Raw genomic sequence first — 24068 nt, 5'->3', positions numbered from 1 at the left:
CACTTTTTTACACAGAGAATTGTGAGGGTTTGGAATCAACTCCCCAGTAATGTTGTTGAAGAAGCTGCTTGATGAGATTTTGGGATCAATAAGCTACCAACAACCAAACGAGCAAGATGGGCCGAATGGCCTCCTCTCGTTTGTAAACTTTCTTACGTTCTTATGTTCTTATATCACCATGTCTAAGGCGTGTGTGTTGGTCTGAACTATCAATGCAAAAGCAGCTTCTACGCCATTCAATCTGAGAGTACTTGCAGCTATAGGCTATATAGGCTTGCAATTGGTAAAATTGTTTTAGTGGAACATTTTGCATTACATTAGTTTAATACTGCATTGTCTAGCTAGAGGACTCTGTAACCTTAAAAACGGACGCCTAGGTGTTGAGGGTGATTTTCTTCCTTGTAATTACCGATTTTTAAGAAAAATTAAAAACAATTTTTACCACGTATACTGATAATTTACTTTTATTACTATGTAACATCAAAATCACTACAAGGAAAATAAATGTGCGCAGTTTTTGAAGTTCCTATTTTTCTACGCTAGATGGTGCAAAAAATAAAATACCATTATCGTCTCCTTGACTTGAAAACTGATGCTTGCTATTTATTAACTGTTTTCAGCGATATATTACATTATATTTCATACTGTATCAAGGATAGCTGCGTTGTTTTTGTTTTGTTTTGTTTTGTTTTTTGTTTTTTTTAAACATTTAAATCAGAAGAAACAGAAAGTGAAAAGCCTTTCAGTGGCTCTTGTCGTTAGACACAAAGAGACATAACATTAGTTCCGCTTCCTGAGACTGCTGGAGGCAAGACCACAATCAGTTTGAAAGAGTAAGGGACTGTCGAAACCACTAGATCAACGCAAGCGCTCACTCAGTTAAAAGTCGCTCAGCACTAATGAAGAAATGGCAGTTGAATCGGCCCGGAGATTTAAGAAGAACCTCCTGAAACCGGGGACAGCGGCGGAGATCAGACAGAACGCTTCCAATGTGGTCAGACACTCAACTATTACTATGGTGAGTGTGTTGACAAATGAAATGTATGCAATCTTTTATTGGCTGTGAAACCGGTCAATGATCCATGTCATCTACCCGTACTAATCATAATGAAGGCTTGTTATCTTATTGACGTGTTTGTCTGAATTTATTTAAATAGAAAACATATACGGCACCATGTGGTGATATACCAAATATGTGCTTTGCCACTCAGGCTGTAGAACTTTTGGGGTTAGTTAAAGTATATTGTTAATAATACTCTCGCTCATAAAACATATACTATGTCCTATTTATTTTACGAAATACCTACATAGAAATTAAGGCGACTCGATTGGGTGACTATAGTATATCGGGACAGTAGCGACAGCAGCTACAAACTATTGGATAGGAAGTGAAAGTACATATGGATATATACATTTGGTCCATAACAGTATAGTATGTATAGTGTGTATACACATTAAGGATTCAAACAAGGACAGTTAACATAAAACCATATACAGAAGAGAGAAAAAGACATTCTAACATGGATGCAACATTTATTTTTGTGCAGTGGTATCTAATGTAGCCTGTATAACATTTTATTTGTTTTTTTTAAAAAACATTGCTTTAACAAGTTCACAGTGTTATTGGAAAAACGGGGACTCTGTTATGTAATTTTCGGTATTTTCCAGGGACAAAAAACAAACAAACAAACAAACAAAAAAAAAAAAACCTTTAGCTAAATGACAGCAGAGTGATTTCTGCTGGAAATATCATCCAAGTCATATTGAAGAACGAATGCCAAGCAGGCATGCAGTGGAGCACAGTCTAGAGAGCGACAAGACGAAAACGTCATTTACGTCTTTCATATGTCACCATATAAAGACTAGAAGTCTCCATATGAGGTCGCCATGCATGAAATGGTTAAGAACTTAACAGTGATAAGGGTGCAATGTAAAAGTGTTATGTAGCTCATTATGGCTTTTTCACCTTCAGTTGAGTGTACCCGTAACGCCTTCTTACATATTCAATTAGAAAGGCCCCCATACACTATAACCTTAAACATAATAGTTTCAGTATGTTTAACTACAGCATTGGAAGGAAATAACATGGCAATCACCTTTTGCTTAAAAGCATTACTGATGTGTCATAATCAGTTTTCTAAAAATGGGGGTGGGGGGCAGGTCTTCAAAGCAGATAAATCACTTTAAACACTAGGTGTCATTCTTGTTGAAAAGTTGTTGAAAGAACATATTGTACTCCATATACAGTAAATGTACTTGGACGGGTTCATTGAGGTTGGGAGTGGGTTAAGGTAAGTACAGTATAGGAGCCTTTTGTGTTGAAACACGATGTGACCGTACTGAAACAGGTGACCACAATGCTGCTTGTAGTTTTGTTCAAAGACACATCAGAAACACTGTTTGGGGTTCCCTGAGTGGCTCACTTGGTTAAAGCACGGCCGCGTGGGGATTCCAGAGGGAGAGTCGCATTGGCTCTGGTGCTCCATCGGGTTAGGAGGCAAAACCAGCAGCAACTGGCCAGGCGCCTAGTGAGCTCAGGCGGACACCTGCAGGGCTGGCCTTTGTCCTCCAGAGGCCAACAGCTTTCTGACATCCGCTCTCGAGTTCCTGGGTGTAAAACAGGAAGTTGGTTTGCTCGTGAGAGATGAGGACACCCACTGAGTCTTCAGTTATTCTGAGCTGTGTGCGGAATTGCTGCATTGAGGGGACATAATTGGACATTCTAAACTGGGGTGAAAATTGGGGGTAAAATAAGTGGGTGCAACAAAAAAGAAGCAATGTGTTTGGAGTGCTCTCTCAGTAAGCTGCCACCATCCACACAAGCACTGTAGTAGTATGGAAATGTAATGACCCAAATCTTGGTGATCAGGCCATGCAAATGGCAGCATTCATGTGGGCATTCAGAAAATTAAGCTCTGAGCGAAATTATCTGAAGCCTGTCAAAAGAAAGCATGTTCGTGTTCAATGATAAGGATAATTAAGCCTGCAAGGTACAGTATGCACATGGACTTCATGTAGTATGCTTTTGCTCTACTTTTGTGGCAAAGTTATATCACTGAGACTGGGAAAATTGTATCGCAGCATAGTCTTTAGCACACAGCAAGGCAGAGAACCTCTAAAGTTATATTTTAATGGGCTTTAGGTTTGTAGCTCAATGGAAATGTTGCAATGAGGGTATTTTGTAACTTTAACCACTTTAAGAGCTTCTCTTTACACACATAAGATACAGTCCTAGCTGTAGGGAGGCTGCACTGTTGGTGTATTGATCTCTTACAATGACTCCCAATCTGAGCTCTAACACATTGCTGGATTATGGTCCTGCATGCCAGTCAATACAGTATTAGGTGTCCTTTTTCAAAGAGGGGACTCATTTTCCACTTGACTTTCACAGCAGTGCCACTTTGGTATCCCAGTGTGCACCTCACTGGTCCGGATGGTGATTCTCTCCCACACGTCCCATCAAGTTACTGGTCACTTAATGAAGGAAGTCCTTCTGCAACTGAGTTGCACACAAAGCTGCTGTGTAGACAGCAGAGAACATCTCACAGGCCTGAGTCATCTGTTTTTTGAATTGCTTTCAGTGAAACAATGAGAGCATCTTGCAGATTAAACTGGAGCGCCACATTTTTAGGGTCGTTCCATGAAAATTGAACTTTTGTTACACGGATAGTTATTGATATCAGACAATGGCAAGCCCAAGATCTTTACAATGATGGGTCTGTACGAATACACAGATGTTTTATCATCAGAAAATCCTGGGCTTAAATACTTATCTAGTATAACAAATGTTACAATGTAACTCCGTTTAGAAAATTCACTGAAATGGCAAACACCCATGGACTTTCAACATCCTTTATTATTTATCTGTTGTTTTTATCATTATGGACTGTGACATGGAAACTTGTGCGCCGAGCTTTGCCACCTCAGTCACGTCAACCAGGTACTGGAGCCAGGAACGCCAAGTCAGTTGCAGTTTGAGGTACTGTAGACATGCATTGCAGGTATTCAGGAACACAAAAACATAGAGCACAGTCTATTCCCCGGGATCAGGTAAACACAATTACTACCAGGAACCTGGTCTAACATAGGACTATAGGGATTAGACAAACCCTACCCCCTTCTGTATTTCCTAGACACCTTGGCCTTGGCTTTGACTGAATAATCTGAGCCCCCCCCCCCACTCAGCCTCAGTGTCTTCACTGCAGGCGATCCTCTCTGCTGTACACCAAAGCAAATACTAAGTATTAATATAACCCTGATATATAACTGACCAGTAAAACAGCAAACTGGAATCAAAATGCAAAGAAAAAAAGACAGCTCACTCTGCTCTCTACTCATACACCATTATGACTTCTGTTTACAACAGGCAAGCGAAATCACAGGTACTAATATTTATTAATGGCATTATTCAATAAACATACTACTACTACTACTACTAATAATAATAATAATAATAATAATAATAATAATAATAATAATAATAATAATAATAGTAGATTTAGAAACATTCTATACAGATGTTTACAGGGTATTCTCACATGGACCCTAAAAAGACTTTGTTTTAACATAGATAGTATTAAACTATGCTATGTTATAGATAATATATTGCAGTGGATAAAGCCTTTAAGCATATTTACCAATTATGTGCTGACTGGTTTTATATTCTCTGGAGTGTGTGCACAGTGGAAATGCTAAATGGCCAATTAATTAAATAATGAAAAGACACAGAGTGCCAAAGGGAGCAGAACTGTAAAGGGTCCTTGAGCAAACTTCTAATTACAATGTGCCTGAAATACTTACTACAAGAGTGCAATCTAAAGCATATACAGGACTGCCAAACCTGCAAATGCAAGTATTCAAGTCATTCAAGCCTTCTATTTATCTATCTCTCTATCTGTCTGTCTGTCTCTCTCTGTCTGTCTCTCTGTCTGTCTGTCATTTCCTTCCTTTCTTCTCAAGTTGTTGCATTCAAATAGCTTGTTCAAAGTAATTGAGTATTCAAACTCAAAGTCTTGTGGCTTTTCATTCGTGTGTGAGTGTGGGAAGTGAGCTGGAGTAAAAAGAAAAGGCTGTGTTTGGTTGAGTGGTGCATTTATAGTATGGATAATGCTTACCCCTCCTGATGAGGCGAGATAACATGACTTAAGGGGTAATAACTAGCTGTGTTTGTGGATCTCATCCTGTAGTCAGGTGGTTAAGTACATTGTGGGCAGTATTGTGAGTGTCAAGTAACAGAGTATAGGGAAGCAAGAGTGATTGATAGTTAATTCCAGTGAGAATAAAATCATCTGCTAAACAACACCTTTGTGTTGAGGGGCACAGAAAATGAAAACCAGTCTGGCAGGAATGCCTTTCAACGAAACTGGCATGGAGATATTCATCAGACCACGTACCATGTTGTGAACATGCTCTCCGAGAGAGAATTCCAATCAGCTCTCACTGCCCCTTCAAGTATTCCAGTAGGCTTGAGCTGAAAGCAATCCAAGTTCCGTTTTCAAATAATGCAACTGTTTAGACATTCAGAAATACAAGCACAGTGTACAGTACATTGTCTGGATTACATTGCTCCTAACCAGGTTATGTCCCACCACACAGATGGGGGTCATGTCTCAAATCTTGAAGAGTCAGGTTCTGAAGTTTACATACAGTACATAGATAATTCCGCTCGGAGCTACATTATCTGCATTTGTCAGAGTGAAACATGTGCTTCGTGATATGAATAATTAAACCTGTAGGCTGACGACAGAAGTTTTTTTCTTGTGTATGTCACATGGCTTCTTGGCATTCTACTCCCTGCTTCTGGTCCCCTGGCAATGCTGCACTCATTTAAGAGAATGTACCAGGGATGAAAACTGTTTCTAAAGAAGCCCTTCAAAAGAGCTCCTTCAAACTTGTGCCGCTGCTGAAGTCTACCTCTCTCTCCTCTTTGCCCTGCAGTGCTCGTCTCCAGGGCAGCTTTGCTTTGTGTTCTGCTCGCCCGGGTAATGAAATGGTATGATTCTAGACAGCCCGACAGGAGGTCGATTTAAATCCCCAGATGAAAGGATGACCTGCTAAAAATACAGCTACCAGCAGACTGCAGTTTGTACAGTGCTATGGTTACACTGAGGAGATGGAACATGTCTGTCTTGACTGTCTGTGACATTGCCTGACCTCTCATTCTTCAGTGCACATCAAGCATGGTGGAATTACACCGAGCTTGAGTTGCATTGTATCTGTTAAAGTGAGGTTAGAATGTGTGACCATTAGTGCAGCCTACAGTATTTAACTTCAGTCTGTCTGAATTGTATTATACACAGCAGGAACCTGCTAATAATAAATGACTTCAGATAGTTAAAGCCCGTATTTGTTCTAGTTTTGGATGAAGTTACAGTGGGCATTGTGTTTGCCCTGCATGTTTGGATGCTTTTTTGCATTTCAGATTTTTTATTTATTTTTATTTTTTGTGTGCTGGAAATAATCACCAATCAGTTGCAAAAAGCACTGCCCAGCAGCACCAGTGCTCCCCTCCAGTAGCGCCATACCCCCTGCGGTGTACTTGTCAAAGAGCCTGGGGCCGTGATTACTGAGTTGTACAGAGCGGATTGCCTAGGCTTGATGGACAAACCCATCAGCAGCCCCTGAAGTCCAGAGGTGAATTTAGCATTGTGAATAACAGGAAGTTAAAGCAATGAGATTTTTCTGTTATAATGTTACTGTATTCAATTCTAGCTTAGTTTCCACTAGAAGGAACCACATATCCAGAATAACTTGTTTTAGAGCTGGGGAAAATGCCAACAGAGACTTGGAGAAATACCTTTGCAATGATAGCCGACCTTAAAAGCAATCATTTTACTTATTACGTGACATACAACCCCCCGTTTTGAGGTGACACATAAAAGGTTATCTGACACTTTTGACTATTTCAGTAGCATTGTAGTGTTACAAATGATGCTGAGATGGGTTATGAACTTAAACCAACCCATAAAAGTGTTTTTTTGCAACTCTGCCTCCTCTTCCGGCTCCAGTTCCAAATGCACACTGTGACACTGGAAAGTGTCTTTAGACAGAAGAGCTCCTAGAGAGATCCATCATTCAGTGTCTGCATTGCTTATCCAGCTTAAATCAACTTCCTATTTGGCATTATACAAAAGCAACAGCACACCAAAAAGCAATGTCTCCATACTTAGTGAGACACTGAGCTGAGGAGAGCACTAGAACCAGCACTTGAAGGAAGACCCTTACAACACCTTTTAACCATATACCAACCCCCCGCCCCCCCCCCAAAAAAAAAAAGTGATAATCAACAATAAAGTTGCACAATCAGTAATTGTGGCACAAGGAGGGAGGCGGAACACAGTCCCTCACCACAGTTTGATTAGTAGCTTTCAGTTTCCAATCAGAATATCACAGTGGTTTCCTTTTATTAAAAGAGAGTGCTTAACAAAGTTTTAATATCCATTTCCCTACTAGCGCCATCAACTACTCATTTTCTTTAGCAGAAGATCTTTTGGTTCTTTGATTGTCATTTTTTTACTTCAATTTGGAATGTGCTGATAATTTCAAAGACAATGCTATTGAAATAAATGTTGCTTCCTGGTGCCCAATCACATGTGTTACACTTGAAACTCACTCCGGTGGTCTAGCTGCCATCAAACCATGTGACCTGCAGCAAAAGTACAAAGACAAACCAGTTTTTCTACCCAAACGACTATAATAAAGGTGTGTGTGTGGGGATGGGGGGGGGGGATTAATAAGGTTAATGATGCTAATAACAGAGGGGGTGTAAGACCTTGGTAAGCACTCTTTTAAGGGTCGTTGTTTTAAAATGAACTTGCCAGGCGACCGATGCATAGTCCAGCAGTCTTTGTTGTCTTTATGGATGTCTTATGCCCACCTACATCACAACACTGTTTCATGGAAGACAACTTCTCTAAAGCATTGTATCTGCTCACACCAGACACAAATAATAGTAAGTTGTGTAGGGACAGTAAAAATAAAACCTCTGGAGATAAAGGAAACCAGGTCAGTTATAAACACTCTGAGGCGTGAGGGAAATGTGCACATCCTGAATTCATTTCATAATAGGAAATTGTTTTTGTGTGCCATTGGAACTGGCATGCTGCTTTTGAAATAACAATGCTGATATGCCATTGCTGATTTAACAACAAATAAACTGTCAGGGGAAATTAGCATTGTGTAGTTTACCATACACTGTCACCATGCCTGTCTCTACTTTCAATATGCTAGTATTACACATAATACTCTGCAGTGTGTTTTATGAATTGTTTTGCATTAGGACATTTTCCATTGTGAGATTCTTAGATTACCAGAGATGAACAAGTGGGATAATTACTGCAACTCAGAATATTATTGATCGATTGAACATGTGGCTAATGAAGACTACAGGTCTCAAGTAGAAAGCCGTCCTGATGCTAATCTTTTAACATCTGCTTGCTTCTCCAGTCCTGAGACTATCCAGGTCTCCATTTGTGTTTATCATTCTGCCCAGCATCCCTGTGCTTAAACCCATCAGATTGAGCTGCCTGCTATGGAGCAGTCAGGGTATGTTACATTATAGCCTTACATTAAACCTGACCCCAAGTAAAGATTATTCTGGCATTTTGACATGCATGTCTGCTGTCAGATGGTAGAATTTCTGAATAAAACCCCAAGTAGGTATTTCAACGCTAACTCACTGGGATCAGCAGGAGTGTGTAGTTTATATTTAGAAACTACTGTATCTAAACAGAGCCAAGACCACCAACTGCTCTCTCCCCCTAGTTCTATAAGAAACAGAGGTCATGAGTCAGGCAATGTATAGTAAGGGTTATTTTAAACATTTCATATATCTATAATAATAGACAAGTCAAGCCTCAAGTAGCTACACAGGTGAGTAGAACATATTCAACAGAGCTGGTTTTTATATTTTATCACTACCAAGACATTCAATACCTCTATATCTTAAGATGTTATAAACGTTCCTTTGGTCAAATTTAAATTACCTAAGATCCTTCTTAACCCTTTCAGTCCTGGCAGGACCTCAAGCATCATTTAGGGTTCTTAAAATACTGACAGGGCTTTAAAGTTCCATTTACCCAAATATATGTAAGTTTTTTTCATTCCAAAAAGTCAGCAAGTGTGTTAGTGTACCGCTCCAAGAGTGATTTCTTAGTTTCATGAGAAAGCTGATTTTACAATGTGTTAACAGGATAATAAATGTTAAACCCAAAGTGGGTTAGATGTAATCTCTTCCAATAAAGTTTGTGGATTGAAAAAGTTGAAGTGCTGAGGGAATATTGTTCCATTTTAATTGTAGTGTATTAAAAATAAGTGGCTTTCTTGACACTAAATAACAGTATTGTCAGGTCCCTTTGAACTGTAGCAGTGTGTGTCTTTCTTTTTTTTCTATTTTGTGACACATTGAATATATATCAATATAGATCTCCTTATAGATTGTGTTCAAATGAATACAAATGCCATTTGTATTTCTGTTGAAACCTCTGTTTCTGAAGTTTTAGCTGTTCTATGTGTCACGTGAAAAGTAAAATATAATGGTGGGATTACACAGCATATAAATTACACAAGAGCAGTGAAAAGGTATCACACTTAACATGGCACATTTAATACAATTTTGGAAACTTAAAGAAATTTCAACAGGAATAAAAAGCTGTCTAAAAAAACAATCACAGAGGCAGTTCAACTTTCAGTTTAATAATGGAACGACCAATTATTATTAGTATTTGTTTTATTAATGTAATATATATTTTAAATACTTTGTATTAATACTACAATAGCAACAAAAAAAAGTAAAACTAAGTAATGGTATATAGAAAATTGAGGAGATAAAAAATGATTTTGCAATGCACATTAACCAATACCGGTAGCGTGGTGTTAAACTTTTACTATCACGAGGCAGGAAATGGTTTTGTTCAGTTTCCTCTCGACATTTATGGTTTTGAAGATTTTGCTGTTTAATATGTCGATAATTATCATCTTTTAACTCTTTTGGCAAAGTCTATTGTGTATTGTAGCACTGTGATGTCACTGTTATCCTTAGGAAAGATCACACTGAAGTACACAAATCAGCTGATTCAATATTCAGTTCTAATTGCCCTACATGCAGTATGAATCACACTCTTTGTTGAGTTAGAAAGAAGCAAAAAGAAACAAATAGATCAATAACTAATTTGTTGTTAATTCCCCATCAGTAAACAGCTGACTGATATATTTATTATATGTGTGCCATTCATTGTGTGCTGGGGAATATTTGTATGCCATACTTTGGAGCACCTGTGTGACATTGCTAACAGCATGGAAAGCCTGGAATCCTTTTTGCAGTTAGAAATGTGGCCCCTAGAACTTACATGTCACACATTTTAAGAGCTGTCAGACCGTTCCACTTCTGATTCATTTTTCTTTAATTCTTTCTCATATTTCACTGTCCTGTTACAGTAACAGAATTATTATTTCTGTATTTTTTCTATTTTTCTGCTACCTTCATTCTCGTCACGTATTGAAAGAACAATCTAATATGAATGCGTTCTTCATTTTTAGTTTTTTGATCCTTTATATATTTTGTAATATACTATGGATTCAGATTCGGTTTGAATTGATTCAGTAACCTAGAGAAAGTTATTATTATTCCTCACGCCAGTCACTGGACTCACTTCCCATTGTTATATGCACATGCTATCTAGATGTGACACAGGAGAAGGTCACCCAAAGGTTCCCAGCCTGACCTTGCCTGCTGTTTCTCATTCTCACCACAGTCACGGATGTATAGTACCAGCAACAAACCATGTGCCGTGTGCTCTGAATACTGCAGGGAACAGGATAAGAACTTGGAAACTTTGCAGCACTCAGGGCTTGATCCCAAACCCCAATCGCACCACTGCACTTCTGAAGACAAAAGGAAATTAAAACAAAGAACAAAATGCAGACACGCTAATAGAAACAGTATAGCAAGCCCCGCTCCCTCTGAAGAACTAAACAGAATTGCCTGCCAGTACAAAGATGATGACCTCTAATTCCTTCACAGACATGGGGGGGGATCTTCTGTAGTGGAATCATTATGTATGCTTGTGGAATACATCTGTATTCCTTGCTGTCCTGAATATAGGAGAAAACATTAACTGAATGTCTTTTGAAGTCTGCCGGATTTGCTTCATAGTTAAAACTGACTTGCATAACAGGCTATGGTAGCACTTTACATTAAGTGTCTTTAGTTAGTTTGTATTTGCATAGCAGTTACTTAGTAAATACATGTGTACATAGACATAATTCCAATGTTATTATACATAGTCTAATCTATACATCTTTTCCTGCAGTATATGTAAGTACACAATTGTATCAGAAAAGGGTTAGGATTAGGGTTATATGGTGCAAAAAGATTTACACATTAATCACATTGTAATTATCCATACTAACATTGTAATTGTGTGTAAGTACACATGCATTTATTAAGTAACTACTTAATACACAACAATTAGAGACACTTATTGTAAAGTGTTACCCAGACTGTTTACACAAACGTGTATGCTGCATACAGGCGATCTTATGATGTGTTTAGATTGATTTCATTGATGTGTTCGGATCCCAATTCAAACATATTACTTGATTGGCTTTCATTGTGACAATATGAAAACCATCAGCTTAGGGTCCCGGGAACAATGATCACTCTGCAAACTCTGAAAAGGCGTTTAGGGTTTAATTTACTTAACAGGGATTCATTCACTTTGCACTTGTTGTCTTTTGAGTTCCTGTGTCTGTTTTTTAGAGCTGTATGTGTCGTCTTCTAGATGAAAGCCTACTTGCCACAACTCTATTTAATCATGAAATCACACATTTGGTAGTGTTATTAATGGCTGTGTGCGCTGGAGTACCAGTGAAAGAGAAAGTTGAAGGTTCGGAATATCTTTAGGGACCCTGTTTTCTCTGATGGTAAATTACGATAAATTAAATGATAAATTGTCTCACGAGCGCAGTAAAAAATATTGACTTATACCTCCATTTGTATAAAAATCAAATGGGTGTGTGGGCTGAAGAACGAAGTTATGTATTTCTTATTCATAATTTTATAAGCAGTTGGAAACAATCAATCATACACTACATTATAGTGTTCACAGCTTCTGAAGCTCAGTGGGAGGAAAGAGGCAATTGGCTTGTATAGTAGCAGTTGACCTTTGACCCTCCTGGATGTTAAGTGTGAGCATTTCAAATGGGATTGAAAAGCAGGGTAAAACACCAAAAAACTGATTCAAAATAAAATCAAGTAAATTAACACAGAAAATATCTGATGTATGTTGAGAGCCTCGGCTCTTTGTCCTGCATTGACGTCAGAATGACTCACTAGATTAGCCTGTGATAGATTACTGTTTCAGAGGCATGTTGGCAATTGGACTGATTTAATGTAATATGTAAGTGCTGCAAGCATGCCATCTGTGGAGTTTTGTGCTATACCTCCTGCAGCATTATTGTTTTGTTAATAAATTATTCAAGTTAATATTCGTTTTGGCATATTCATTAGCATTTTCAAAATGCGTGTTCTAAATCAGTGGTGTAAACTATTTAATGTATTCATATAGGGTTCAGCGCTGCCCCCAGTGGACAGTTTTAGTATTGTATTCCGCATGGCTTGTTCCGTCACAGTTCCACAATTTAGTTCTCACACAGCATGTGTGGATATACAGTACCCTAAGCCAAGCAACTTTATGCCAGCCCTAAAAATGGTCTGCTTTCAGATTTAAATTTTCCACTAACTCACAGTTGTCATAGATATAGAAATTACAGTTGTACACCCCCTAGTGGTAATTTCTTAAACAACCTCACTCCAGATATCCTGCTTTAGAGAGTCTTTCCAGAAACAGCAGTCGTGATTAAAAAAATTACGTAACAATCCCGGTAAATAATGATAAGAGTGGAAACAACACTAGGGTTGTATACAAAGCACCATTATAGGATGTCAATAATGAAAATGTACATGGTATCCCTTTAACTGTGGCCCACTCTATGTTGTTAGCAGGTAGTGCATTCCAGAGACAAGGGAAATTGGCGCAGTAGTGAAAGTCAGCACAAAAACAGCAGAAGGAAAAGCCTTCCATGAAACTTTGCCATCCATCTTGGCTGTCATATTGGCTAGTGTTAAACACACAGTAGACAGGGAAGACGTGGATCATGGAAGATAATGTACTCTGTGAATCTGATATTTATTTCTAGAGCGTGTGGGCTGCAAGGTATCAGTCTAATGAAAACATTTTAATTGTGAACAAATAGCTATGTAGGCTTTTACTTTATGGATGCACCCTCTAAACACATATCAGAGAATACTGTGTAAGAACCAACACTTATGAGGAGTAGCCTATAGATTAATATGGGTTACAGACTCTTCAGCTGCAATGAACATGCTGACGTGACAGCAATGCAGTCGTTTCCTTGGCAGACTGCACTCCCCTCAAAGTTAGCCTGTTAGTCACAGAGTTGTGTGGTCTGGCTCTAGTTCTCATTTGGGATCTGCTTTTACTTATGTAATCAGAATGGCAGCATTTTTTAAAAAGTAGAACAAGTTATAAGCTGGTCTGTTTTTTGTTTTTTATTTTTTCTTGAATTGCTCCTGCAAGGAAACAGATACCAGTTTACAGTGGAGTGTGAACCACATCAAACGGTATACTGTAGCATACATAGATAGGGCCCACTATTGAAAACATGGTGGCTAAAGAACCAATGCTTTTTAGTCTTGAATTCACAAATATATTGGATTTATTCACTTCCACAGTATTTGCCTAGCAATAGGTTTCATAAACTTTTGTTTCAAGTACTTTATTTTTTAATCACAGTTTCACTCTTTCTAGTTTTCTGTAAAAGTTGTTTTTAAAAAGGGAGGAAGACGTATGAGAGTACGGAAACTGTTGACATCATTCTTCTGCTTATCAATATAATCTGATATAAAGAATCACCCCATCTCAGAAATCCCCTCCTCTCCACACACACACACACGCGCGCGCACACACACACACACACACACACACACACACACACACACACACACACACACACACACACACACACACACACACACACACACACACACACACACACAAACACACACATACGCAGACACACACACACACACACACACACACACACATGCACGCGCACACATACATGCATACACACTCACACATGCACGCGCGCACACACACACACACACACACACACACACACACACACACACACACACAATAATATACAGAAAATAACTCTTCCTCCTGGGTTAAGGACACTTAAATAATGACAGTTTCAACCCAATCTGTAATTATCACCTAGACCACAATGCAAAGCAGCAACACCTGATCAATGAGTGCCATTTCTGTTCTCTTCACTAGATGGTGCCAAATGCACAGTTTTTAGCCGCACACATGTGTTTTTCTTCTCTACGCATTAAGTTACTCATTTATTGAACTAAAAGAGAGGGCACTATTGTAGGTTAAAAACCTACTATGCTTCAAGAACACATTCTAAACCTTACTAATAATCGACAGGGGCTCATTCAGTTGGATGTGTGGCTGTGTTCTCTAATCTGTGAATCTATTAACAGGTCATTATAAATCAATTTGAGACTTCTATATGTCTCCAAATCAGGTTAATGGAGATTGCCCTTACAGAGAGGAAATGCTTTTTGCATGGTCTTTGGGTTATTAAACTGGAAGAAGCTAGGTTATTAGTTCAACAGGGCTTAATAGCACATCTTAATTAGTTAATATACCGGTACTAACTTTCACATGTTATTTTTTTTTTTTAATATGTATTTATTTACCTTGCCTGGTTTATTTAGCCCTATAAAATATAATAACTTAGTGGTCTTAGATTTGATTAAAAAAAGACCAATTACACAGGAATGCTAAGTAATTCAGTTATTACATTATCAGTGGTTGACATTTATAGGTTGACGTAGCTTATTAATAATCAGTTGGTCTGTAAATTCTGCTTCAGAAACTCTCAGTAAAAACACAGCATAGTTCAACTGCTTCTGCATCCTGCGATTGTGGTTTTTCTCAGAAACAGGAGATTACATCGAATATGGTACCTGTACATTTTACATGCAACCATAAAAACTGTTTCACTTTCTTCTTTCAGTCAAAAACATGTTCCACACATGGTAGTGTTTTTATAGTGAGAGTAGGGAGTTCTTTAGTGAAAAAGGATTGCAGTTTATATAAGTGTTAATTGCAGAGGAGGCACTGCAAAGTCTTCCTGATTGCAAACTACCATTCTGTCTCAGTCCTTGAGTAATTAGGGGAGCAATGCTTTCAAACGGGTTTCCTTTTTCGTCACCAAATAGAATAAGCCCTGCTCCCAACAGCTCAAGCTTCTCTGCTCTTTGCTACGCTCTGGCGGTAGTGCTTAATGTGATACCTCGTGACCAACTCCCTTGCCAGCTGCATGGTAGTCAAGTGCCAGTCATTTTGATCTCCTGGCACGTGTGCTGAAAACACATTCTCCTGAGCTGGCGGGGTCTTGGGTTGTGTTATCACTGGTCTCCTTTCACAGCACTATGTGTAAGTGTACTGTTCATTGTGGCAAAGAGCCACGAGAGGGTGAGGGAATGTCATAACATGCAGCATCAACTGAATGTTTGCACCGTCTGTGAATGAATCTTTTTAATCCAGTATTTTGAGATTGCTAGGCCTTGACAAAGCAACTGTGCTAAAAGGCCTGGGGTTATTTTCTAGGATCTGCACTTGATGAAGCCTTGTAGCATTTAAAGTGTCAACCCTGATATTCTCATCACTTGCTCAGTTCTCCTCACTAGAGCCTGTTGTTATAAACAAAGCCAGCCTTAATAAAATATCTGGGACTCCTTGTCTCAGTCTTTGAAATGATCTGCTAACAGAGAATGCATGTGAGATATTTCTCAAGCAAAGTGTTTTTTTTTTTTTGTTTTTTTTCAAGAGGAATATTGAAAAAATGTCACTATTGGTTTCAGCTTTTAACTTTTTATTTATTTTTTGCACAATCCTCTCTGATATGCAGTACTACTCACATATATACAATCATACTATTCAATGTTTTCCTTTTCAAAATCCATAAAAGGTTAGCATTGCTGCTGCATGTGTGTTAGTGGTTGATGCCATTGCCAAACACTGTTTTTCTAATGGGAACAAAGAAGAGGTGTCTGAAAGCCAATTATTTTATAAATACAAGAAATGATAGCTAGTGAGAGACCGTAAGCTTTTAAAGATCATGTGCTTACTACACTCGGAATGATGTGATCATCTGGCGAGTGGGAAAAAAAAGCGATAGTGCTTAAAACGAGACGTATTTCACATTTAACTTTCCCCATTGAATACAAACGATATTCCTCAGAGCACATTAGCTGGATTTAGCTCTCCTTGCAACATTATAATCTTCCATTAGCATTTGACGTAGTCCCGCATGCAACACATAACCAAGCCTGATTAAAATAGTGCTGCTAATCTGCTTACCACTCAGTGCCTGTGGCAGCATCTGTCCTGTGATTGCTGTCTCTTCTCCTTGCTCTTTGGTACTTTGTTGTTCCTTTTTAGAATGCAACAACCATAGCGCTTTACATTTTATTGGCCCACTTTACAAGCACTTGAGTTGGCTGGGCAAAAATGATCACTCTGCACTAGTGTGGCAACATGTGTGGGCACAGGACAACAGGACCATTGATGGGGGGAATATAAAGGAAAGCACAGTTACTTATTTAAACATTTACTGCTCATACAACAAAGGGACTGCAAGTAAAGATTATTTGTTTGCAGGGACCTAGTCGGATATAGAAATATGGGCTCACCCATGGACAATATGGGAGCTGAGTTGCACCAGGTCAGTAGTTTCCATGTACAGTAATCAAGTGAATCTGCAGTGTTGTGTATGCTTTGTGGGTAATCTGTTACATCAAGTGTCTTTAATTACTGTGTTTATATATAGTAGTAAATAGACATTTATTTACTAAGTAACTGTTATGCAAATACAAAGTAATTAGAGACACCATGTAAAAAGTGTTGCCGTTTTGAGTAGATTGGTTAGAGATTTAGCCTACCGACTTTTGAAATAAAGTCTAAACTAATCTTACTGGGCAATTTTTTTTTTTTTTGGCAAAGGTAATCACTTAAAATATATGATTCTCATGCTAATCCCTGGCAATCTATGGGAAGATTATACCAAGCAAAGCAAAAGGATGAGCTGGTTTTTATTAAAGGGATAAGCCCACACACTGCTTAATCAGCCATGGCTAATTACTTTTACTTTATGTTAATCACTGAATACATAGAGTATAAAACTGAAACTACAGTATCATCAATAATAAACATTTACCACATTTATTATCTCAATAAATCCTTCAAAATGATTATTTGGGTTCCATTTTTGTATATTTCCAATGTAAGTTTAAGGTTACATATTAACTGATGCATTATTTATCACGCATCTGTAATAGAGCCCAACTACAGCTCCAATGCCTTTTTTTCTCCTGTGCGTATAAAACACAGTTTAATCATTTCCAAATAGATCACCCGGTAATAAAAGCAAACAGTATGTGAAAATTGGCATTGTATTAGAACTTGCTTTAAATGATCTTGTCTGTTTAACAAGACTGGAATAATAATATTCCGCAGGTGAAAGGAAAGAGAAACATTTGACGACATTATGTACGTTGTGTATTTAAGTGTAATCAAGTCTTCAGGACCAGATAACTTCAATCTTTACAAGTAGCCTGTGTTTATGTATGAGTAACATCAGTGCTTGTGTCAAGAGTCCTTTCTATAGTTCGACTTGCAGTTTACACCGCAGTGGGGTGGTTGTGTCTTCAGGCATTCCCAGTACCATATGGAGAGGTGGAGGTGCAGCCATTATCAGCAGCTCTGTGGTCAGTGACCACCCTCTTCTGGTGCATATAATGGTATGCACCAGTCAGTAATGGTACAGTTAGGATTGAGCATTAATCAAAGTATAAGTTTATTAATGATCACTGCATTTAACCTAATTGAACTACCGGGCCAGATTTCTAAAGCATGTACTCCTGTGTTTTCACAAGTGGAAAAGAAGCAGTTACACAACTATAGCCAAACAACTTAATACAATCCAAGGTCACATAAACACTCGAGCCATTTGTTTCTCATTCTTTTTCACGTTAATTAAAGACAGGAAGTAAATGCTGTGAAAATAATGCTCCATTACTACTTAAACCATGTCTTTTAAATGATTGTTTTATTTTTCCCAGTTGTTTCCTGACCCTACCCTGACTTATTATCAAGACACGTTATTATCATAGACACATTATCAATGCAATGAAAAAGGACCCTTCTTTTAATTAATGCGATACAACAGTATTTAGACATGCCACTGTTTTCTGTCAGTTGAATACAGCAGACCCCCAGACATGCTCTAAACCAGGGCCAGTAGCAGATAACAAACTAGACCCAATGTGCAGTATAGGTTTATGCAAGCCAAGTAGATGTTTTTTGGTTTTGTTTTTCAGCTGTATCATTTGCCTACATCTGTTGTAGAAACAAGCCAATAACCAGTGACCTGTACAACAAAATCAATCACACCAGTTAGAACTATTTGGCTTTGGTTTCTCAACCACCAGGGAACTCTGTTGGTACCACAATATTAGACACATCCAACAGAGGTTTAGTTACTCTTCACACTGTGAAAGGATTCTGCATCGGATTGCAGAGTGCCCTTTTACTGTATGTGTTTGAGGGGAAAATCCTTGGGAGTCTGCTGGAGGGGAATGTTTAACCTCATCACATAACGAGGCATTGCTGCATGCCCGATAAGTGATACTAGAGTGTTAGGCTCGGAGGAACAGAAGGTTGACGATGTCTGCGGAGGGAGTCAGCGTGTAAATGCCATCCTCATCCACAGGAGGGGCATCACAACAGATCATGCAATAGGTTTAAAAAGGGGCTCTCCTCTCTCCATGTGTTGTCCTGGCTCTAATATGCTAAATATGTTTTATTGGGAATCATAAGGAGCAATATCCAAAACTATTGATAAAAAGCACATTTGATATATTAAAAACAACATATTATGTGTATTATATTCAACATATATTACACATGTGTGTTGTACTAGCTCGCTTATGTGAGGCCAGCTTTCCAAAGGGGCTGTGTTGTTGAGAACTGATCAAACAGATTTATGAGTACAGCTTTTTGTTTCACATTCTGAAAAAATAAATCCATATTATTTTGTACTCCAGACATGTCATGCATTAGTGTGTCCAGACTGCTGCCCTAACCAAAAGATAGAGAGGTGCAATTTAAAGGACATATGTTTTACAAACTGATAAGATCCAAACAGCATTTCACGGCTACAAAATATTACAAAAAAATTAAACATAGTTTACTAAACCTATTGGCACGCTCATTTTAGACTAATAACAGAAATGAGTTCTGAGCTCAGCCAACAAGAATACGTCTAATCCTCCTCTGTATATTTTTATTTGACATGATTATATTCTGCATCTGAGCAGTGGTGTGTGTCTATGTGTGTGCGCGTCTCTTTTCTTTTGTCAGCTGACTGAGATTCCAGGCACTGATTGGAGATCCAGCTGCCTGCAGCTGCAATGTAGGCAGTTTTCAGAGACAAGGATTCAGTCTTTTCCAAAATAGTGCATAAAAATAGAAAGTATTCTGTAAGCTTCAGGATGCAGATATGGGCTGTGCTGCCAGCATTGCTCTGCTTCAGTCCTTTCGTTCTGTGGTACAGAGGAACTGTGCACATATCTGCACAAGGTGTCAGGAGCAATTGTCACTTGAATTCTTGCCACTTGATGACTGCGATGGAATGAGCAGACCCACGACCATCATAATTATGGTAAAGAAATACATTATTCGCAATTGCAGGGATCAGCAAGTTTGTGGCTTTTCTAACTGATGCTTTGCTTTTCATTCCCTCTGTTATGCGTCTCAAGATATTTTGCAAGTATGTAACATGTGGTGTATATGCAGTCCAGGAATATGTGCCAGGCTGCTAGTCAGACTTCCAATGGAAACATTCTGCCATTAATCTGCCGTTATGGAAAAGTCAGCTGTTGTGCAATTATATCATTTCTCATGGATCTGTGTGCATGCATTCAGTCTCCTTTTTTGTTTAGTTTTATTTTTTAATCTAAAGCTGCTGCAGACCCAGCTCGATAGCAGCAGCAGTTTTTTGAGAGCCATTGCCACGTTGGTTGAAGAAACAGAGCATTTGAAATGTGTGTAAATTTGTAAAGACTTATGGCTGTAGATGGAATGGTGTTGTGGTGCTCTGTGTCCGGATGAAAGACTGGGCTGCAATGTAGCTGTAAGGAAAAATCATGTCTGTATTCATTAGAAACTGGAAGTTTAAATCTGCAGGGTAGATTCCAGGTGCTTCGTTAAACAGCTTCCAGGTGCTGCCAGATGTGTGATGTTTTGTTGCAAAGCATTGTTGAATACCAGAGAAATGGTCTCTGCTGCTCAGTACAACTGATGGAATATTTTAATGTTTCCTGTATGTGTATAGTAAAATTGAGTTTGTATTGATTGACAAGGAACTGAATAAATGCTGCTAATGCTGTTTGCAAAGTACGTGCAGGGTTTTAAAGTGACCACGATTGATGAGACCAGAGCCTTTATGCCAGCAGTGATCATATTAAAACAGAGCGTGTATCTGTCTACTGGAGCCCAGCATCAAGCCTTGGCGTCTCCCTACCTGTGTGATTGTCAGCTAGCAGCCGTTGCTGGCACTAAGCACTCTGAGCGTATTACTCCGGTGCACAGTCAGCTTCAATCAAATTCTGTCTTACTCGTCTTGCCTTGCCTAGTTCAACCCCTTCTTTACTTGCCCAGATTAACCTAGACTGGGCTGTATGTTGTGCCAATGTTTAAACGACCTACTTCGGGTGTCCATTCTTACAGCTGAGGTCTTTTTGGCTTATTGCCTCAGTGTCTAGGGATGGGGTCATGACTTTGGGTGGGATGGCTTTGGGTTGTTTCTTGTTTTATTCAGTTTGGGTCCTGCAGTGCTTTGGAATCACTTGTAATGAAAGGTGCCATATACATGTATTATTATTATTATTATTATTATTATTATTATTATTATTATTATTATATTATTATTAGAAGGTATTCGAAGGAAAAAACACACTATATATATATATATATTATATAATATCTATATATTATATAATTATATATATATATAATATATATATATATATGTTTTTCCTTGTGGAAAATTGGCAAGAGCTAATGTCCCTCTTGGCTTGGCACATGTCCCCCTAGGATGTATCTGGACAGTTATTTTATAGTAGTGCTTTGCTACTTTCTTTACTCTTTCCAGTTAAAGAAACAGCACGTCCTTTCCTTGGGTTTGTGTGATTCTGTGGAATTCCTGAGCAGAGGGATTTTAGTAAATACTGATATACCAAATCCCCTTTGTTGCCCTGACAATGAAATGAAAACATCAGATTTTTCTCTTTCCTTCTCGTATGGAATAACTTAAAGTGCTTGGCATGTTAACCTGCGTCTGCACTGAGATGAGTTTGTCCGCCAGCATGATCATGAAGCACACGTATGTTGCATTATTTCAAGGTTAACGCTGCAAACCCTGCGCCAGCACAACAGCAATCGACTGTTTAGAGTTGAGGCTACAAGATAATAATAAAAATAATAATAATAATAATAATAATTAACCTTTATCTATATAGCGCAATTCATGCACAATACAATTCAAAGCGCTTTACATACAGAAAAAAAATACAAAAATACAATAATAAACAGTAAGAAAAGAGTACAGTTATTAAAAACAGAAGTAACAATAAAATTCAGAATAAAACATAAAAATGTTATGGAAAAGCTATATTAAAAAATGTTTTTAATTGAGATTTGGAGATTGAAGGTGAATCTCTGATAAAAGGGGGTAAGGAGTTCCAGAGTGTGGGGGCATTAAAACAGAAAGCAGCCTCTCCCATCCTTTTACCATTCACCCTCGGAATACATAAAAGTCCAGCATTTGCAGATCTCAGAGTGCATTCAGGCTGATAAGGAATTAGCATATAATTTAGATATTGTGGAGATAGTCCATTCAGTGCTTTAAAAACTAGTAATAGAATTTTAAAATCAATTCTGTAATGCACAGGAAGCCAATGCAATGATGCCAACACAGACATAATGTGAGCCCTTTTTTTGTTCTAGTTAGCATTCTAGCAGCAGCATTTTGCACTAGCTGTAGGTGTGATATAGCATGACTTGTAAGTCCAGAAAATAAAGTGTTACAGTAATCTAACCTAGAAAAAATAACAGCATGTACTAATTTCTTTGCATCATCCAAGGACAAGAATGATCTAACTTTTTCAATGTTTCTTAAATGATAGAAAGACACTCTAGTAATGTATTTTATATGTGGTTCAAAGGAAAGTGCAGAATCAAAAATAACCCCCCAGGTTTTTCACTTCAGATTTTACATTTGATTTTAGCATACCTAGATCAATATTTGTCAAGTCCATCTGTTGATTAGAGTCTAAAAGTAAGACTTCTGTCTTATTGGAATTTAACTGTAAGAAATTCTGAGACATCCAGCTTCTAATATCAGCTTGGCATTTGAAAAGGGCATTGATAGCTGTTGTGTCACCTGGTTTAACAGATATATAAATATGTGAGTCATCTGCATAGCTGTGGAAATTCACCCCATGTTTACGAATAACCTCCCTGAGAGGCAGCATGTATAAAGAAAATAACATGGGACCAAGAGTGGAGCCCTGCGGAACACCACATGTAATATTAGCAAGGCCAGATGTAGATTCTCCACAGACAACAAAATACTGTCTATTCATTAAATAGGATATGAACCAGTTTAGGACACTACCAGAAAGGCCCACCCATTCTCTAAGATGATTGTGATCCACAGTATCAAAAGCAGCATTCAGATCTAAAAGGATCAGTACAGATAAACACTTAGAATCTATACTTATACGTAGATCATTTACCACTTTGACAAGTTCAGTCTCAGTGCTATGGTTAGCACAAAATCCTGATTTTAATTTCTCGAAGATGTTATTATTTCCAAGGAAACTATTAATTTGTTTAAAAACAACTTTTTCAAGTTCCTTTGATAAATAGGTTTAGATTTGAAATAGGTCTAAAATTACTTAGAACTGAACTATACAGATTCGATTTCTTAAGTAAAGGTTTCACTAAGCGATTTATAAAGAAGAAGGAAACCTTCCTGATTACAAAGAGCTATTAACTATATCAAGGACATCATTGGGCAGCTTACTAAACACCTCCTTCGAGACTGGTTGGTATAGGATCCAAAAGACACGTAGAGGATTTCATGTGCATAACTATTTTATTTAAGTCTTATAAGTTAATCAGAGAAAAATAATGTAATTCTGTTTCAATTGTTTTTGGTGGCAGACAGAGCTCAAAATCATTTTGTGGAATCTGATCCTTAATACTAAGTATTTGTCCATCAAAATAATTACAAAATTATTCACATTTGATAGGTGAGGCCACGATGCAATATTCAGGTGAAGGAGATGGGGTTACTAATCTATCAATAGTTGAGAAAAGGACTCTAGCATTGTTCTTATTTTCTGCAATAAGGCTGGAGAAGTAAGCACTTCTTGATGACATTAATGCTGCATTATACTTTGATAGGGAGTGCTTTAAAATATCGTAATGTATTTGTAGTTTTGTATCTCTCCATTTATGCTCTGCTTTGCGACAATTTCTTTTTATTTCATGTATATCATTATTCATGCACAGTGTCCTACATTTACAGAGACAGTTTTAATTTTTACTGGAGCCACAGTATCAAGAGCGGTTTTTAGTTGATGGTTGTGTCTGTCAACTAACTCATCAGTTGATAGAGAACTTGTTGAGATGGCTGGACATAGACTAACTACTTCAGAAAACTTTTGAACAACTGCAGGATTTATAATACTCCTTTTAATAGAACTCACTACAGTCTTTTTACATTGAGGCAATATAGCCTCAAATAAAAATAAGAAATGATCTGATAATGCAGGGTCGATAGTTGGGGAGATTATAATTTCTAGTTCTCGAGATATGACTAAATCTAAAGTATGGAAG

The 24068-nt window shown here is 38.0% G+C and overlaps 1 protein-coding gene across 11 annotated transcripts in view; it reads left to right on the top strand.

The window, feature by feature from the left end:
• Positions 1-790: 790 nt before the first annotated feature.
• Positions 791-24068, top strand: part of LOC121323262 (dedicator of cytokinesis protein 10-like) — an 83893-nt gene continuing 60615 nt past the window's right edge. For 6 of the 11 annotated variants that reach the window (XM_041264231.1, XM_041264219.1, XM_041264228.1 and 3 more), the window contains exon 1: positions 793-1018. In XM_041264231.1, coding sequence (XP_041120165.1) covers positions 908-1018 — 111 coding nt within the window. In that variant the 5' untranslated portion in view covers positions 793-907. Of the gene's footprint in view, positions 1019-24068 lie in introns of all 11 variants that reach the window. The other 5 variants (XM_041264223.1, XM_041264229.1, XM_041264225.1 and 2 more) reach the window with 3 other exon arrangements.

This window comes from Polyodon spathula, chromosome 11 (assembly GCF_017654505.1).
Source record: "Polyodon spathula isolate WHYD16114869_AA chromosome 11, ASM1765450v1, whole genome shotgun sequence".
Taxonomy (NCBI): Eukaryota; Metazoa; Chordata; class Actinopteri; order Acipenseriformes; family Polyodontidae; genus Polyodon; species Polyodon spathula.
This window is presented reverse-complemented; position numbering and strand designations above follow the sequence as displayed.